The sequence below is a fragment of the Nannobrachium achirus genome, assembly GCF_963921795.1.
Source record: "Nannobrachium achirus genome assembly, chromosome: 4".
NCBI lineage: Eukaryota > Metazoa > Chordata > Actinopteri > Myctophiformes > Myctophidae > Nannobrachium > Nannobrachium achirus.
This window is the reverse complement of record NC_137813.1, coordinates 25,768,996-25,789,036: the sequence shown is the minus strand read 5'-3', so window position 1 is coordinate 25,789,036 and position 20,041 is coordinate 25,768,996. Positions and strand designations below refer to the sequence as shown.

General features: G+C 42.7%; 1 protein-coding gene across 4 annotated transcripts; it reads left to right on the top strand.

The window, feature by feature from the left end:
* Positions 1–1,570: 1,570 nt before the first annotated feature.
* kctd13 (potassium channel tetramerization domain containing 13) lies at positions 1,571–20,035 on the top strand. 4 transcript variants are annotated; one of them, XM_080724386.1, is made up of 8 exons: positions 1,571–1,630; positions 3,508–3,589; positions 5,146–5,404; positions 6,454–6,623; positions 7,120–7,209; positions 17,673–17,725; positions 17,907–18,102; positions 18,642–20,035. In XM_080724386.1, exons 3-8 carry the CDS (start codon positions 5,167–5,169, stop codon positions 18,879–18,881), a joined length of 987 nt encoding a protein of 328 aa, XP_080580512.1. In that variant the 5' UTR covers positions 1,571–1,630; positions 3,508–3,589; positions 5,146–5,166; the 3' UTR covers positions 18,882–20,035. The 4 variants fall into 4 exon arrangements, with proteins under 4 accessions (XP_080580512.1, XP_080580513.1, XP_080580511.1 ...); XM_080724387.1 differs by having other exon boundaries at positions 1,585–1,907; positions 5,149–5,404; XM_080724385.1 differs by having other exon boundaries at positions 1,585–1,907.
* The last annotated feature ends 6 nt before the right edge of the window (positions 20,036–20,041 follow it).

Below are 20,041 nucleotides of genomic sequence, written 5' to 3'. Positions count from 1 at the left end.
CATTTTATTGCTTCTGCTGAATCTTGCCATTATCATTATACTTATTGAGCGTTTATCATTGTTATCAGATTTGATGTTGTATGCACTATGTTGATGAAGAATTACAAACTTGACTGCTTGCTGTGATGCATTATGTATTTATTTATAACTGATTGTTTGAGCGGTGAATTTAGTCTCGTTCACTGTGCCAAAATGAAGGATCGAGACTATTGCTTTGTAGATTAATTCTTCTTCTTATCATTAGTAGTATTTATTTGCTTTGTATAAAAAAATTACACACTTTTGAAGGCAGTAAACTTATTTGCTGAACTTGAAATAAAGTCTCTGTTGAATGGTGTAAATTTCGTTTATCTTTTTTTATCCTGGTTTTACTAATATGTTTTTTTTTTCATTATGTCAAATAGAATATAAAAATGCAAAACAGACGAAATAACCCATGAAAGAAAAACATACATATGATATTATATATTATATTATTCTGAAATCAGTCAGAGCAGTGGTTCCCAAACCTTTCAGGTCGAGACCCCGCAAGAGAGATTAGAGTTTTGCCCGGGAGCCAAACTATGTTATAAATAATATTTTTACATTATTTTGAAATCATTCAGGGCATTGTAGGCTACTTGTATTCATAGGTCCCCGCTCCCAGAAGGTGGCACTAATGCACTTCTCTCTGTACAGTAGTTTGTGTAATAAACAGAAGAGTGTGATACTCAGTCCATAGATAGTTTGTGAACCTAATGAAGACAGTGTGCTACTCAGTCCATAGATATCTGTGAACACAGTTACCCAGATTCAGTGTTTAAAGATCCTGAATCATGATGTACAGGATCAGCTGTGTGCATAACTGTAAGCAGGGGTGTCACACCAAATTCTGGGCCCTGGGTACAAGGATTCACTGTGGAGGGAGGGAGTTTCAAGGCCCCCCCAACCTTGGGCCGTAGTGACAGTGGAATAGGAAGGAAGAGAGTATCATCACTCGTCTGAGAATGGAAGGTATGCGCATGTGAATAGCAAATCGAGTGGCAAAGTGAGTGGCAAAGTGAGTTTAATGTAGTTTAATGCAATCAGATGGGACTTTTCTGTTTGGATGTATGGGCTATCAAGGCCAGAAAGTAGTTTTTTGCAACTCAGGTGTTCCCGCTGCCCGCGTCACTTCTGGGTATCGGGTATGATGATCACGCGCATACCCTCTATTGGACATTCAGGTCTTAATGATGCACTGTATAGAATAGGGAAACATCCAACAGGAAAATGCATAGAATGTGAACAAGAAACAGATTTGAACATGTACTTCTTCATTGTAGGAAGTAATAGTGAGAGGAATCAATTACATCAGTCGTTGAAAAAGATTAAACATCATGAAAAGCAGCAGGCAAAGTATGTCATCTTATTATTACGTTTATAAGAGCAACACACTTAGTTAATAGAATATAGGAGTTTTGTTTTATTTTATTGGTTTGCTCTCTACAGTCTACAATCTCTAGTTCTACACTCCAGTCCACTTGTTGGCGGTAATGCAACATAAGAGGTTTGCAAACCGGAAACCGTCAATAAACTCCAAAGAAGAAGAAGAGGCGGAAGAAGCAGGAGAAATCAGTCTTAAATATTAATGTTCCGTCTAGTTGCCCTGGTTTGTCAAAATTATTATTTGAATTTCGTTTCATGAAAGCTGCTGGTGTGCTTCAGACGACCGCCGAATAGCAGAAGGCTGCTGTTAGGCTAACCTGGCACAAAAGGCAGTATTAACTGCTTTGATTTAGCACTTAGCAGGGATGCTAATTAAAACACAAGTAACCCGTACGCTAAGCAAGCTAGCCGTGTGTTAAATGCAGCCGTGTGGATCATCCTTGATAACTTCTGCAAACTCTAACCTGTATTTAAAGCCAATCCCTTGGATGTTTGGTGTGGTAAGTTCATAAATACGTTAATCGTTTTAGTAAAGGATTTTGACCACAGTTAACAGCTGTAGCTGCTGGCTAATGTTTGCTAACTTAAGCTACGCTATCTATGTGCCTCTACTCAAACTTTGTCATTTCAAGGCCCCCTAAATTAATGTTTAATTTGGCTGCGGACGCCCATCTGAAAAGATTTTGCGAATGTCAAGATGTTTTGAAAATAACTATCCATCATTCATCTGGATTCTGGGGACCCCTTAGGCTTAGGGTCCATGGACCCCACTTTGAGAACCAATGACCTACTACTGTATTCGGAGATAAGGAACACGAAAGCTTGGACTATCCCTGATCAATCATGGCGATGATAAGCTTAAATGAGAGTATCTGAACTACACTGGGAAGTGACTAACGGCTAATGACGCGTTATCATATCGCAATCTCGCTGATGTAGAATTTTCCCAAAGTAAGGTCCTACCGAGATTTGAACTCGGATCGCAGGATTCAGAGTCCTGAGTGCTAAGTAACCATTACACCATAGAACCTACTTTCGCGGAGGTGCTTATAGCTGCCCAAGTCGTGTCATCTGCTGTGTTCCTAAAACTAGGCATCTCTTTATCAAATGTACGTTTGAAAAAGGTTTAATAAAAAAAAAAATGGTGTTTACATTAAAGTAATCAAGTGTGCAAGATTACTTTTTTAGATGGTGTACTGTATATAATCAGCCCTGAATGGTCTGGTCTAGATCAGTGGTTCTCAGTGTCAGGTCCAGGGACCACCAGGGGGTCCACATGGACAGGTCTGTAACTTTGAGACTGGTCAAATTAACCCGTAGGTTCCCCAGACCAGATCTTTCTCTAAAGAAGAGTAAATAAAACCATGCTGGATTCACCATTCATGTTGTTTAGTATGATGTGTCACTTGCACGGCAGAAATAACTGATTTTCACACCGAAAATGTGACACATGACACCATCTTATGGCAAAAGTAGCTTTAAGCAGCTACACCAGGGGTCTTCAACAGGGGGTCCGGGATCCCTATTCCCTAGGGGTCCTCAGAGTTACTATAGGGGGTCTTCCAAATCTTTGTGTGATAGAAACATTTTTCTCCTTTTTTATATTAACTTTTTAATTAATGGACTTTTTTCCTTTTTTATATAAAAAAACGTATTCTGAGAACTTAAGCCAAAAATAGCAGATCTACAAGCTCACGCCAAGGCGTTGTGAGCTTGTAGATGGGCTATTTTTGGCAAAGGGGTTTGGTGTATTGTGGAAAAAAAGCAGACGAAGTACAGCGTGAAAGGTCAAGTTTATTAAGTATTGACAGTTCAAGTGGTTAAATATCTGAAAACACAAATTGGCATGAATCCAAAATACACTGATGATTGTGCTGTCAAACAATGACACTATATACTGTAGAATCTCTCAGCGAAGGGGTCCTTGGCCTGAAAACATTGAAGACCCCTGAGCTACACTATGGAAGTTTAGAACAAGTCATTTTGAAGAGGCGATTGAAGACATTTCTTCAAGTTAGCTTTTGCAGTAGTGACATTTTTTGGTTCTACTGGTTTAGTTTGAATACTAGATGGTTTATTTGTATTTCTGCTCCTGTTCAGCCCACTTCCTGCGTCTTACACCAACCAGGGTCCATATCCAACTGGGACCCAACTCCAACCCCCTTCCCTTACCTGTACCAGGGTTCGTATCCCACCCATATTATGCTCTCACCCTTTCACATGCACACACTCAGGCCATGGCTACACACAGCTGGATATTTCTGAAGCTAGACATTTTTTTGTGCTGTTGGGGCTTGCAGCCACATGAAGCTGGATATTTCGGCCGCGAAGCTGGATATTTTTTAAACCGGATAAATAAGTGAAGACATTGAAAAATATCCGATTCACTGGATCCGTGTAGACATGGAACCCGGATATCTCTGAAGACTTCACTGTGTGTGTGCTTGTTAAACCTAGATATCTTTGTCGTGTGGACCTAGATATTTTTCTATGTGGATATCTGAATAAACGGGATATATGAAATATCCAGCTCCGTGTAGCCATGGCCTTAGTCTAGCTTCTGTTAAGTTGCAAAGCAGCTGCAATTTTTGAGCGGTGCTCCTGGAAGGAGCTAAGCCCCAACATCTGGCTTTGTCTAGGACACAAAGCTTGGCCTACAGCTGGCCTACATCTTTGCACAAAGAGCTCAAAGTTTGTTGTACACCCAGGGTCACATTGGCCAATTTTCATGGGATGCAAAGCTTGGCCTACATCCGGCCTACGTCTTTGGACAAAGCCCCCAAAGTGTGTTGTACGCCCCCGGGTCACATTGACCAAGCTTTGCGGGACGTTTAATGAAGCACTGCTCACTTCACGCTATGTCTTAAAAGAAAAAAAAAACTTCAGGGGGCACGGTGGCGCAGTCAGTAGTGCTGTCGCCTCACAGCTAGAAGGTCCTGGGTTCGATTCCCGCCGGGGGACACTGTGGGTGCTGGGGGCGTGTTCCCTCCTCCGCGTCATCAGTGCCCACACCCTAGGTGGGGTTGGCAAAAGGGCCTTTCTGTGTGGAGTTTGCATGTTCTCCCCGTGTCTCCTAGGGTAGATACCCTCACAAAAACATGCAGTAATCCTGGTCTCTATAAAGCCTCCCCCTGGCCAGCCGGGGCGCCTGATGGAGGGGAATGGAACTGGTTGGAATAACGTGTTCCTTCCACGCGCTACGTCCAACCGGGGAAGCTCCCCCTGTCAGGTGATAAGAAGCGGCCTGCTCACTCCTCATGCATTGAAGGAAGCATGAGCTCAGTTCGGGGCCCTCCCCAGGTTGGCAGAGGGAGAGTAGAGCCCAGGATCACAGCTTAGGCAATTGGCACCGGGTGAAAAAATGGGTTACAAAAATCGTGGGATAAAAATTTAGAAAAAAAAAAAAAAACTTTGCATCATATGTTTGAAAAGCGTTATAGAAATCAAATAACTGTTATTGTATAAGATAATGTAAGATAATGTTTGACATGAAATCAGTGGTGTGTTCTAGACTTTTATTGAGGGCATACTATAATCTATGATCCGTGGCTATTTGTGTGGCCAGTGCATAATGCCTATCAGATATGCTACTTTTGAAGGTTCATGAGGGCATGTGCTTTTAAGCATACGGTGTATACCCGCGTGACAGGTAGAACACAGCACTGCATGAAATCCATATCCATATTGAACCGTCAGCTTTATCATCTCTTTGTCTTGTGTGTTGTGTTGTTGTTGCAGCAGCAGCGACTCTCAAACTCCATGTCTGCTGAGGCCTCCGCTAGCAGTATGACTGCTGTCTCTGGCCCTGTTCCCCATTCGGCCTGCCAGGACACAGGGGAGCATGGTATTACTATACGTGGTCTGCTTGGGAGCAAGTATGTCAAGCTGAACGTCGGTGGCTCTCTGCATTATACCACTGTTCAGACACTAAGCAAAGAGGATAGCTTGTTGAGGAGCATTTGCAATGGAGGTACAGAGGTCACCATAGACTCAGAAGGTGAGTGTACGTTTTCTTTCTGATGAGCAGAGATCCTTTTGTTGTCAAAAGTAGGTCTGTAACATTACTACTACCTTGTGATAATAATAAAAAAGATCCACAAGCTGACAGCGCCTAGAAGAACAGTTATTTTTGGTTGTTGAAACATTGGCTGTAGGTATCTTTGGTTATCAAATGTCAAGTCATGTTTTGGTACTCGATGGTATCAAATCAGTTAAGTCTGTGCTATAAAGTTGTGGAATTTTGGTACCCAGCCCTAATCGGGAGCCATGTACCATCACATGCAATAACATAAACAGTTGAGAAGAATGCAAATGCCTTATAGTCAGGGAAAATTAGCAGAATAACTGTCAAATCTGGGAATAAATTCCTTACCAAACAATTTCTTCACCAATGTGTTCGTAAAGGTGTCTAGTAACATATCAAACAAAGATTGAAATTCAACATCCCTAGCAAAATGTTTGACAGCTAGGGTAATTCTGGGTCTCATTCACTAACACTAACACTGTACTATAAGGGAAATAATCACTCCCAAAAATATGCTTTAAGTGGGGTGTGAGGGGTCTAACTAGGTGTTTTTAATTATTCTGAATCCATTGCAAGCATTTGTTTTGCACGGAAAACATTCTTTGGGCTAAAACGGACCCCAAAAAAAAAACGATGGTTTATTGATGAGTCATCACTTTTCATAAGGGGTATGGGGTCCATTTTTGGCCCAAAGAATGTTTTTCGTGCAAAACAAATGCTTGCAATGGATTCAGAATAATTAAAAACAGCTAGTTAGACCCCTCACACCCCACTTAAAGCAGATTTTTGGGAGTGATTTTTTTCCCTTATAGTACAGAGTATAGTAAGTGAATGAGACCCAGAATTACCCTAGCTGTCAAACATTTTGCTAGGGATGTTGAATTTCAATCTTTCTTAGATATGTTACTAGACACCTTTACGAACACATTGGTGAATAAATTGTTTGGTAAGGAATTTATTCCCAGGGTTTTATTAAAATTCCCTGACTATTAGGCTTAGATGAATTCTTTCCCTTCTTCTAGGATGGGTAGTGTTGGATCGTTGTGGGCGGCATTTTGCACTGGTTTTGAACTTCCTGCGAGATGGCTCAGTGCCACTTCCTGACGAGCACAGAGAGCTGGAAGAGATTCTAAAGGAGGCTCAGTACTACAGAGTCCAGGGACTCATCCAACACTGCCTCACTGCCATGCAGGTACTGTAAGCAAGTGTCCCCAGTTATTCAGCCTAAATAAATCAAATAATTTAATTTGGCACATTTCCACCAAGTTAGAGTTGTTTCATTGATTGAGATCCTTTATTTAACAGTTTGTGAAGTCAAACTTGTTAAAGCAGTATGACCACAGTCTTCTACTGTTGGCCACTGACTGTCCATGCGAGGGAGTTGGGGGTTGCTCAAGTGTACATGATAGTAGACCAACTTTTCCAAGTTGGTCAATCATATTCGTATTGCACATTTCCTACCAGGTAGACAAAATCATTATTGAAACACAAAAGATACAAAAATTGCTGGCACCATCCCCCCCCATCACCACACACACGCACACACACCATAACTAACAAAAGCCTGTGATAATAAGGTCCTAAGCCTGCTTTTAAAAGATTACAGTATCAGATTATTTTCTTTTAGTGATCTAAAACATTTAACACACAAGGTGCTCAGTCCACTCACACGTCTCTATTGCTTGCAGAAACAAAAAGATGTTTATGAAAGCGTGTGTCGCATCCCAATGATTACATCTGCCAAAGAGGAACAGAGGATGATTGCAACCTGTAGGAAGGTAAGGTTTGAACATCTTTAGGGTTGAAGGTAGTATGGGTAGTATGGGAGAATGCTTGTGTTTATCCTTTTTAATGATTGTGGAACAAAATGTAAAAGTTGTGACACTCAACTATCAAAGTGAAAAGCCACAATGCATGAGCTATGATAAATAAAATACACGAATGTTTCAACACACTTCTTCTTCAGGGTATTCTTGTTTTTAACTAACGTTTGACTTTTATTCATGGCTGTAGTTTCACCTTCGGTGCCTGGGGATCACATCTGCTACAGTTGGTAGCAGCTAGGCATGATGAATGCCTCCCCACATGTTTTAGCCCAATTCATACATAGTCGCACGGCAGTGTCATGCGACAAATAGCAGACCTACAAGACCACAAGCTTGCTATTGTAGTATATTCAGGGGTTCTGACTTGTCCACCGTTTCTCCAGCAGTGATATGAGGCGACACAATAAGAGGAGGAAAACAATAGTCCTCGGTTCACTCGTCAAAAGACCGAGCAAGGGTTTATTACACATAGCAAGTTATACAGAGGTTGCAGTCAGCTCCCGGGCTGATTGATCAAGGATCGATGTGTGGACGCACGACGTTGAGACAAAAAGCAATGGTCCTCTCTGTGGAACACCTTTTATACTCCCAGTTTAATGAGTGTCTACATACGTGCACGTTAGCTGTGCATGTTGTATGTGTGCTACTACCGGTGCCGCAGAGTCTGGAATATGTGTACATTAATGCAATTTATGTGACATGGGTCCTTCAGAAAATGTACATATATGGAAATGGTGGCCTGTGAGATGAGGCCAGATGTTCATCCGATGAGCCTGGTTCATCAGGCAGTGTCAGTTTTACGTGCATCTTTACGTGCGTGCCCGTGCGTGGGCTAAGCGTGTGTATATGGTGTCTTCAGTCTGATTTCCACGCACGCCTCCCGATGTGTGAGCACTCGGTGTCTAAACAATTTGGAAAGCTGAGAGTCTCTTCGAGACCCAGACTCCTTTTAAGGTCCTGAGATAGGCAGCTGTGTGCAGTAGAAGACTCATCAATCGTACTACAAGCCTCATGGGCTGGGCCCTTAATGTACAGAAGAATGTCCTCTTCGTATGCACCAAGATACTCTCATATCCATAATACTGTATGATAATATTCTGCATAAGTGCACGACTCAGAACTGGAGTGTGTGCTGGGGAAAAGAGTGTGTGAGAAGGGAGACAGATGTTCGACCCCAGCTCAGCAGTGTCCCGGCCTGATGGGTGGCTGTGTGTTCGCGTTAGACCAAAGCTCTAATGATACTGCAATCCCCCCTTGGCGGTTTTACCGCCACCTAGTGGGGAAAACTTGAACTCAAACCACACAGCCACACCGCAACCGACCCGGAGGGACCCCCGAGCATCGTCTAAACTGAATGTAAACAAATATCACAACACATGAAGATCTAAGCATTTGAAAACTAAAAGGAATCAACCCACAAAACAGACAGCTATCTTAACGTGAACGTCATAAAATACATTGCAGTGACAAACAATAATTATAGTGATCCTAGAGCTTACGCCCACACCCACACTATGTTTAAGCCTTGCAGTTTAGATCACAGCTAAAATATCATAAGCTGGAGATATACCTAACTTATAGACAACAATGAGGTAATGAAACAAAACACATTGAATAATAAAATGCATGCGCATCGGCGACGCTAATTCGCAACAGTCCTCACCCACTATCACAGCCTAAGAAACAACTAAAAAATTGTCTAATCTGAAAAGACGCGCAAAATCTTCGCCTAGGGGCTACCATACCATGTGGTGCATGTGGTGTAGGTGACAAATGCAATGTTGAAGGAAAGGTCGAAGTCAAGAACATTTGGAATGAATGCAAAGGATGGATCAGCCAGAAAAATGAGATCAGTAAGAAGCTTGTGGCTATCTAATGAGTATGTGTGGGGGCCAAAGGGGATGAAAGGAGAGCTGGAGGTACAGAGTACCTGGAGAGGATGTCCAGAGGCGGGCATGCCCCGGACATCCTTTCAGTCAGTGGCATTCAGGAACCGACGCTTCTCTCCATCCCATATGTCACCGCGCTCATGGGGATGAATATCTATGTAGTTATCTGCGTACGTGCTATCGATCAGTACCTCATCCTTCACAACAAGGTACTCATCAGGAAGGGAAGAAGCAGAGAGCTCCTCTACCGCCCTCATCTTGATTGCATGAATGTCAATGGCTCTGACTATGCTCTTCGCCACAACGGAATGGATCGAGGTGATGCAGCATTAACGAATGAGAGCCGATATAAACACAGTCACTAACATGGCGATTCATGTTTGGGTAGAGTATGAGTCCCGCCCCCCTAGGCGGTTGGTTTCACCATTTCAAGAGCCGACCTTCTGCCCGGCCGAAACTGAACAGGTTGACAGTCCGCATCCTTTTGGCTAGAGGGAACGACATTTTCTTGCAGAGAAAACTGTCCATATCTACCGGAAGGTGATTGTCCAAATTGTCCTTTGTGTGCCCGCCTGGCTTCATCGCCTCAGTGCAGTGTTCCTTGGTTCCTTGTAGTGTTCTCCGCTTGATGGAAGGGAAGGATTCTAGAAGTGGGCTGATTGTGCCTTGATTGACAAACTACCCTGCCTTGATAACTCACTCATGAAATGCTCGATTACAAACTACCAGTAGGTTAAAAGTTGGCACTAAAACTACAAGCTCACTGATGTCAACATCAATGACCCCATTGATAATAAGGGCCAGTGTGGTGGTTTTAGGCTGAGGGGCAGACCTGCAGCGCAGATCTATGAGTTCAAACCTGTACAACCATGGTTCTAGATTCCTCGGTTGAAGTTCCACCTCTGGAGGTGGTGGCCAGCTCAGACTCAGCGAGTCCCCCTCAGCATGAATTAGCTACCATCAGGTCCGTGACTAGAACATGAGAGAGCAAGGGCGTCCCCTTCCTCCCCACGGTCTCACTTACTGAGGCAGCAGGAGATTGATTTCAGTCCTCACCAGTACTTTCCAACAAGCTACTTCCTATGCCAACTTAAGACATCAGACTCAAAATGCAACTACGATGTTCAATTCCCTATGGGTTAATGCCATTCATGTGCCTAGAAAGGTATAACATAGTTGCGCCCCCCTTGTTAGTTGATCGATTATTTTACAAAACGATATGCTGTCTGTACAATCAAATTCTCGATCTCATTCTAAGTCTAAAAAAAATAAACATTTCATCTCTATACTGGTTTATGAGATGTCAAGAGGTATCAGTAATATATATATATATATACATACATTTTCCTCATTGACTTCAAATATGTATATTTTATTTATTCTAAAAATATTATTTATAATTCCATGGAGCTCGAGCGCTGTCCATGTATGTCTATACATTAGTATTATAATCGTGTTCACTAGTGTCACATTTGTCTCTACATGTCCTTTTATCCATTATTTAGAAAGGGTGTAACAAAATAGTGACTGGATCGAACGATTAAGTTCAATTTACCATGATCGACCGTATCCATGCACCCGCCAATGCAACATACCATGTACGGCATCGTATCATATCATATCATATCGTTTTACAATGCAGATAATTGGTAGCAGATTGTTTTGTAATGCAAATAATTGATTGTATAAAAAGTATTTGCCTTGCATTTAGCAATTTCAAGAGCTAAGATTGCATATAACTACTCTTGGAATATCGATAAATGTGTTCATGTCAAAGTACGGGTTTATCTTATGTGTATCATATCGTCAGCCATGTTATCGTGACACATATCATATCGCTATTAAATATCATATATTACTAATATACAGTATCGTTACACCCCTATTATTAATATAATTTAATGATGTGATCTATTCATATGTTAACGGACCTGTCTCTAATCCTCTATCAATGTTGTCCCCCCCCCCCCTTGTGGGAGATGTAAAAACCTCTCCCACAATTGTCATTATATTCACTACTGTATAGTTAGGTGCAAGGGTAGGGTTGTCTATATTCAATACACACATTCCCTCATGGGCCATACACCTTCATTCATCCACCATTCACTGTCATTCACACACCCATTCAGCCATCACCTCCAGTTATACAGGCATCCACACTCAATCAATTCTTTCACTCAAGGCATGTAAACCTTCTCATTGAACCCCATGGCTCCTCTGCCTACCCGAAAACTCGCTATCGCTAAACTCCTCCCTAGTCTTCAGGTGTCGACGGCCAGGCGAACAAACTGGTTGTTCCTCCCGGCACCCGGAATGCCGGATGCACCTAGCCATATACTCACCACAAAAATAAAAACAGTTCGGTAGACCTAGGTCCAGCCGCTTTGCCTACTTCAATGAGTTGATTTCCATGCCACACAATCATACACCAAAAGAAAAAAAATCGATTGCCAAATACTACTGTATGCCTATTAAGCTTCAAATGGTCTTGGGCCAGACTGATCCTGTCGGTCATGCGGAGCAGTCCATGTCCTGTAGATTTCACAGGTCCAGGTCTGTTCATTGTTCACCCAGATGGTCTCTGTGTTTGCGTCGTTGGGCATGACTGGGGATGGCCTGAACGCAGGTTTTTGGCTCTGATCTCCAGTGAGGTGTCCTCGCTGGTAGCTCCCCTGGCCCACGTGTGCTCAAAGAGAAGAAAACAGAAAAGAAAAAATCATTAGCATTAATTCTCCAATGAATGTATAAACAAAACTGGAGAGAAACAAAGTGTCAGGGAAGTAGGATGACCCCCTGCAGGACCTCTGAAAATAACACCTTCTGCTACTGTGTGGGTAACCATCACGGACCTCTGAATGCGTTTATTCCAGTGCTGGGACCCACACATTAATATATCTTTAATCGCGACCAGGGACTCATATAATTATTCCAGATTGCATTTTATCTTTTTTTTTTTTTTTTTTTTTTTCTCCAGGGAAAACTAGATCTACAAGCTCCTGTAGTTTTTTAGTTTTAATTTCTTAAAGGACAAGGTTTCCCCCACGACAGAAGCACCCTGTGGTCCTGTTGGCTCATTCTTACCTAACCTGCATGTACCCATCATAGGAGTGTGTACGTTAGCGTAAGGCGTTACAATGACTTGTATGCACCATCTTGTACATGTATGGACATAACCAGACCATAAATGTAGGCCTACTTAGGCCTAGTACCTTGCTTGCATTGTAATCCCAAACGCAACAAAATGGAGCGTGTAACAATAAATTAATTATGTGGATGCAATTGAACTATCAAAAAAACATGCTTCAATTAGATCTGGCAGATCTCCAGACATTGGTCCAAAGTTCATGCAAAATATGTTTCGTGCACGGGACACGAAAATCCCAGGAGGAGATGGACCTTCACTGTTTTTCATAGAATTCAATATGGTGGGAGAACTAAAGGTCAGATGTCAAAAGTCAGAGTGTCAAAATTGTTCGGCATGAGGAGACGGATAACTGTGTCCAGGTGCCATGGCTGCACGTCAAACAGAGCATGAGCTATACCTGTTCTCTGTCACCTATTAATCCCTATATGAATATGACAGTACAGGATACAGCCTGGCGAACAGTACACAGTTGTATTAGAACAATCATGCTCTTGAAGTGTGATAAAACAGTGTTTCTCAACTAGGGGTACTGCGAGGGTCACTCAGAAAACGCCCTTAAGAGAGAACTAGCATATCATGTCAGTTCATAGTTAGTAGGTTCGCGACAATGGAAGCGAGAAGGGCTGACACATCTAGTGTTATGTTTAATGAGGACACCTAGAGCCCCTAACGTGAGCCCAGATTCTTGAACTGAGATATGCTTCAAGGTTATGTGTAGTTAAGAACATGAAAACTGGACTTAAAGTGTTATGAACTGGAGGTAATCTTAGCAAAGAGGTGATTCAGGAATAATTGTTAATTGGAGTGCCTCAGATTCAACCATCCCGGACAGGGGAGGTACTCAAGCTAAGGACAGTTGAGGAACATTGCTCTATACAGAAAGGCATGACTGGACAACATCATTGCATAATAACAGCGGAATGGGAAAACAGACCAGCTTAATCAAAGAAACAACGAGCGAGAGGTAGAGAGGGGGAGAGAGGGAGAGAGACAAAGATATAAAGAGAGAGAGAAGGAGAGAGATTGGGAGAGAGAGACAAAAGATAGAGAGAGAGAGAGAGAAGAGAGAGAGAGAAAGAGAAGGAGGTAGAGAGAGAGAAAAAGGAAACCTGTGTGTGGATGTATGTACTGTATGTGTGTGTGTGTGTATGTGTGTATGTGTGTGTGTATGTGTGTGTGTGCGTGCGTGCGTGCGTGCGTGCGTGTGTGTGTGTGTGTGTAGGTGTATGTATGTATGAATAGAAAAGGTGCCCAAGTTTTGAGGAGACTAGTATAGACTGATAGATAAATAATGAGAATCACTTACGTGTGCCCGCCTCTCAGGCGAGCCCACCATTATAAATTAGGCTATGTATAAGCGACCCCCCAAACATTTAATCACTATATTGAACCACTGGATGGACCAGGGCTTTATATAGGAAAACATCAATTGCAAAAGCGGAAAGGAAAAATAATAAAAGATAAACAGTAGGCCTATATATTAGTTCATTTGAGCAGCCTACATTAAAATGGGCCTCCATGACTGCCTATTTAACTCTCAGGTCTGGGTAGACAACCAGCCCTGGCGGGGATCTTCCCCTGCAATTAATCTCTATTGGTTGCAAGACTCTATTCGTTTGGAGACTTTCTTGTCACATTTACCAATCCATGATAGGCTTTCAATCTGACATAGGCCTACTTTAATTTGTTCACTGGTGCTGGCATTGACATGCAAGGTTCTAATGTTCTAAACGACAGTTATAGGATAAATTAATTATGATAAATGAAATGACAATGGCAAAACATAACCCTTGCTTAAGAACACGTTCATGCAGCCATACAGAACCAATGGCTGGCTACCACCTGTTCCTCTATCGATGATATATGAGAATTACGCAAATATGCCAGCAGGCTGCTGGCAGTGACTGTGCCGAGTGACATTCTAATGAAACAGGAGTTTTAGCTACACGTGAAAACCAAATTACACTGTAATCTCTTCTTGGGAAAAAAGTGACAATTACAGTATGCGTCCGGAAAAGAATTGGGCCATCCTACCGGGAAGGTTCACAATGAACACACATAGACTAATTATAACTAAGGGGAGAGGTTCAGCCTGCATGGGCCTTGGCTAAACTAGTTTTGTGTTCCCATCGCTCAGAAGAAAGGGAACCCTGTGATTGGTCTCAACATTTGCTCTGGTCTCCGAGCTGCTTGAGTAAAAATACTCCTCCTGCATATCGTTCCCACAATCCACATTCTTTTGTGATCTTTAGGTCTCCCCCCCTTAAAACATGAGCAACATGTTTTAAAAATAGGTACACATTCCCAATCCCTATTTCAACCCTCAATAGACACACCCAAATAGTACTCAACAAACAATAACGCCCCAAGGAAAGAACAAACAATAACGCCCCAATGAAAGAAATACTAGAAGTTGCTCAGGATATGGAAACCTGGAAGCCTCAGTTGGAACTATAATCCGATTCCGGATAAGCGGTCGAATGGATCGATGGATGGATGTATATATATATACTGCACCATACAGCGCAGGAGAGACAGAGATAAGGAAAACACTCACTCACAGTCACACACACAGTAAGGGACTCCGGTGGCAGGAACTACTCAAGTAGAAATACTGCCCACAACAGCACAGGAAGGAGAGACAGGGAGAGAGAGAGAGAGAGAGAGAGCCAAACACAGTACAGGAGAGGAGGGGGTCACATGCCTCGCTGTGGGCTCTATAGGGGAAGACGCAAGTCAACCCTACCGTCCACAGAACCGCTGTGAGCAACTATGTAATGGTGTCTGACCCTGGGATCTGCTACCCAACTACTCAAGTAAAAACACTCCCAACTTAAAGGCTGCTCCCAAGACAAAAGGGGCCCTCCCAGATACACACGCAGAGGGGAGAGATAACAGAGGGGAGAGAAAGAGAGCAACAGGAGGCAGGACCCAAACAACTTTCCTCCTCCTTGCACAACACTCATCCTCATTATATTCATATATCCATTGACTTTTCTATTATTCTCATACCTAATTTCATTTTCATCAACATCACCAATATTAACTAATTAGTCTACGCTTATGCTCTACAATATAACCAATATCATCCACTTATCCTCACTACAGTCGTTACACTAGACATAGACCGTCACAAATCAAGACACTATCATATTCTTCACACGTATAAACACACAGACGTAGACACCCAACATGCAACATGAACACACCCACAAACAAACAAACAAACAACAAATAAAGATACACAGGCCGGCATAAACAAGCAACAAATAAAGATACATAGGCCTAATCATACCACTCACAGCAGCACGTCACCCAGACGGCCAACATCACTCCTCCAGTACTGAAAATCATGCGCGCATAAACCACACAACACAATTAAGTCATGACTTATAATCACAATAATCACTCGCCTGCAGGCCACGTCTGAATTACTGGGCACCTACGACGCGCACAGGCGTGATCACCAGTCACCACACAACCGATAATCCACGACACTGAAGCGAAGCCACCCCACGCAAGAGTTGATCAGACCTTAACGTCTAGGATGGAATCAATCAGACCGCCCGAAACAATTTAATTGAGATTGGTGGAGCAATTAACCGAACTCCGAACCGGCACATAGTCAAACACTAATAAAAAGAGAAAGAAGACAGCAGGAACGCTACTGGTATCCCTCCCTAATAAAAGACTATATAACCAAACTCTTTGCGTCTCATAACGCGAGACCCGCGTAGCGGCATCACAGCGGCTTTTTAGGGGTGATTAGAGGTTCGCGACCGTGCCCTAATCCGATTAAAATCTAAGCAATTGACGAGTACCCAGATTAGAATCAACTCTTTGCTTCCAAAAACACGCAGGAACGGCGCTTTGTATTAATCCCATCATCGGGGTACAAAAGAAAAAACGTGAGCTGACGGCAACCCCATCAAGACTGTCGCCCTGTCACTGCGAGAGAAATAAAAAAAAAAATATATATATAAATAAGGGACAAGTCAGCTACCTCGTGGGATCTGGACTGCAGCTAGACGGACACTATGATGTGTACAGGGAGGAGCTGGCTCCAGATCCAGCCCGAGAAAGACAGCTGGGCTCCCTAATGCGCTCTGGAAAAGGAATGCGGCCGACCAGGGGCTGCCTTCGTTTAACAAATTGCCAGCACGTCCCTGCACACGCAACAGAAGTGATTTGAACTTGATGCAAGCCAACTCACCTCTGTGTTTCCAGGTCCAGATGCTATACAGAACCACGTTGGGCAGCCAATTTTGTAGTATATTCAGGGGTTCTGACTTGTCCACCGTTTCTCCAGCAGTGATATGAGGCGACACAATAAGAGGAGGAAAACAATAGTCCTCGGTTCACTCGTCAAAAGACCGAGCAAGGGTTTATTACACATAGCAAGTTATACAGAGGTTGCAGTCAGCTCCCGGGCTGATTGATCAAGGATCGATGTGTGGACGCACGACGTTGAGACAAAAAGCAATGGTCCTCTCTGTGGAACACCTTTTATACTCCCAGTTTAATGAGTGTCTACATACGTGCACGTTAGCTGTGCATGTTGTATGTGTGCTACTACCGGTGCCGCAGAGTCTGGAATATGTGTACATTAATGCAATTTATGTGACATGGGTCCTTCAGAAAATGTACATATATGGAAATGGTGGCCTGTGAGATGAGGCCAGATGTTCATCCGATGAGCCTGGTTCATCAGGCAGTGTCAGTTTTACGTGCATCTTTACGTGCGTGCCCGTGCGTGGGCTAAGCGTGTGTATATGGTGTCTTCAGTCTGATTTCCACGCACGCCTCCCGATGTGTGAGCACTCGGTGTCTAAACAATTTGGAAAGCTGAGAGTCTCTTCGAGACCCAGACTCCTTTTAAGGTCCTGAGATAGGCAGCTGTGTGCAGTAGAAGACTCATCAATCGTACTACAAGCCTCATGGGCTGGGCCCTTAATGTACAGAAGAATGTCCTCTTCGTATGCACCAAGATACTCTCATATCCATAATACTGTATGATAATATTCTGCATAAGTGCACGACTCAGAACTGGAGTGTGTGCTGGGGAAAAGAGTGTGTGAGAAGGGAGACAGATGTTCGACCCCAGCTCAGCAGTGTCCCGGCCTGATGGGTGGCTGTGTGTTCGCGTTAGACCAAAGCTCTAATGATACTGCACTATTTTATAAGCACGGCACCGTCGTGGGACAGAATAAATTATCTTTACCCTGACTTTAGTCTCATGTGGTCGGACCCACCATCTTAAGACTGTGGGTCTGAATCATAGCTTGTAATAATTGTGACAGCCCTAGTCACCTCTATAGATTATCAATTCCATTTGCAAACATAACAAGTCTCCTCTGTATCCCCCCTCTCTCTATCCGCAGCCTGTCGTAAAACTGCAGAACAACAGGGGAAACAACAAATATTCTTACACCAGGTAAGAATTGAGGCTGAAGATGGATGGCACAGACAGAATGTAAAAAAACAGATCCGTCAACAGCATTGTCACTCCGTCTGTCAATTCGGCTTTCACCTGTAGAGGATTGCACTGCTTTGATGTAGAATGACAAGTGTCTGCTGGTGACCTCTTGGCTTTTCTTGTTTTTCTCCATTACCAGTAACTCTGATGATAACCTGCTGAAGAACATTGAGCTGTTTGACAAGCTTGGGCTACGCTTTAATGGCCGAGTTCTGTTTGTGAAGGACGTGCTGGGGGATGAGATCTGCTGTTGGTCATTCTACGGTGAAGGCCGCAAAATTGCTGAAGTTTGTTGCACCTCCATAGTGTACGCCACTGAGAAGAAACAGACCAAAGTAAGCAAATATAATTTCTTTCAGAACACTGCATTTGTTTGTCATCAGCCAATTCAATTCAAAGGACTAAATGAAGGTCAATTACAGTTATGCACCATAAATGGCAACTTTGTGGATGGTGGTGGTGAATATCTTAGCTGTCTTAACAGTTTTGCTCAGATGAACAGTGAACACCCCATTCACAGCGTACATTTTGAGATGCGGTCATCTGTCTCTCTGTTCTGATTCACAGCTCTCAGCCATCACTCAGCCACTCAGACATACATGTTTCTGTAGTCTAATTCCTTTGGGGGTCAAAAGCTCTATAGTACTTTATTTTTTTTTCTTCTTTCCACATGTATGATGTCCTGATCATTTGGGCAACTGATTTTCCCCCTTGGGATAATAAAGTTATCTATGTCTATCATTTGGTGTTTCTAAGGAATATGAAGCGGTGAAGCTTTTCCACACCTGAGTGTAGATAGGTGTGTAGGAAAAGGAGAACAGAAAAAAACAGTCGGTTCACAATTCTTCTGAATCTGTGTGTTGGGTTTGTTTAGGTTGAGTTTCCTGAGGCGCGCATCTTTGAAGAAACCCTCAACATCCTCATCTATGAAAATGGTCGAGGATCAGGTCCTGGAGGTCTGGCCCTTCTAGACTCCAGGGCCTCTGGCTCCTCCGGCCAATCGGAAGAAGAGGGTGCCAGCGGAGGAGACAGGCGAGTGCGACGCATCCACGTCAGGAGGCATATCATGCATGACGAGAGAGGACACGGACAACAGACTGTGTACAAGGACTAATGACGTGGTATTGCATGGGAGAATGAATGTACAAGTGTTCTTGGTGGAGCCTAGCAATATGAAATACAAAAAGGACGATCTTGATTATAGCAATAGCATGGATTTGCCATAAACGTCTCCAAAAGCTACATTGGTCATTTTGATGTGGCTGAGTTGTTGACGTAAGAAAGACGTGGAAGTTCACAAATGGCTTCCGTTATGTTTACAAAAGAAAGCGTTTTTTTGTAATTTCTTAAAATGGCAAATATGGCAAATGACAGGGCACATGAAAGACGATATGTGAATATTATTTGTTTTAATATGAGGAATAGCCCCCTCAGTCACAAACAGGGCTTTAAATCCCTCAACCCCTCTCCCTGCTGTTAACAATGTGCACTAAGAGCCCTCCATTGTACTCTTCCTCTAATCCTTTTCATTCAGGTTGTGATGTGAAAAAAGCCACTGGGTGCATACAGTAGTTGTTACTTGCGTTGGACTACCATAACACACTGATGAGCAGAGGAGAAAATATACATTTAATCGTTGGTACGTTAACACTGGAATAAAATGGGGCTGTCACTTTGGTTTCCAGGTGGGAACTGTCTGTAAATGTGAGTGCGGAGCAGCACACTTTTTGTTGTTTTTTTCCTTATTTAAGTTATTATCGATACTTTATTCGTTTGAAGACGTGTGTTTTGTATTAATTTATTAACTTAATTTATTGTCTGTTAGTTGTATTTTTATTTTGTGCAATTTTGTGTACATTTACTGTATAGATGGGTAGTAATTAGATTAGTCTTGCCCCACCTTTTTTATTTTATTTATGGCTTATTTCAAACATGTTCTGGAAGCACACATCACATTTAGAATGTGTTCACTGATGCCGTGGTCATACCAAACATTTCAAGCTGAACTGCGGCAATATTCTCCTTATTGTATACCGAGCCACTAAAAATGTATTACAAAATGTGTTGTACATTTCACACACTTTAGTATTTTCATTTCCCTCAGGGAGAGGACACATTGACTTATCAATGGCACGTCCTAATCACTCTGAATTATTTAAATGCATGAACGAGAGCAGTATGTAGTTCACACCGTTTTTGAATGACCGCTTAGGATACCTTCTGATATGCACTAATGTAACTTCCATCCAAAATGTCTTTTTGTCAGTGGTCATG

What these genes read in the sequence shown, in the direction of transcription:
- kctd13 (XM_080724384.1), top strand. Translation starts at nt 1,827, where the DNA reads ATGCAGCCGTGTGGATCATCCTTGATAACTTCTGCAAACTCTAACCTG. An exon ending in ACTGCCTCACTGCCATGCAG is followed by an intron (nt 6,624 to 7,119) that starts GTACTGTAAGCA and finishes TATTGCTTGCAG; the next exon opens with AAACAAAAAGATGTTTATGA. An exon ending in CTGAGAAGAAACAGACCAAA is followed by an intron (nt 18,103 to 18,641) that starts GTAAGCAAATAT and finishes GGGTTTGTTTAG; the next exon opens with GTTGAGTTTCCTGAGGCGCG.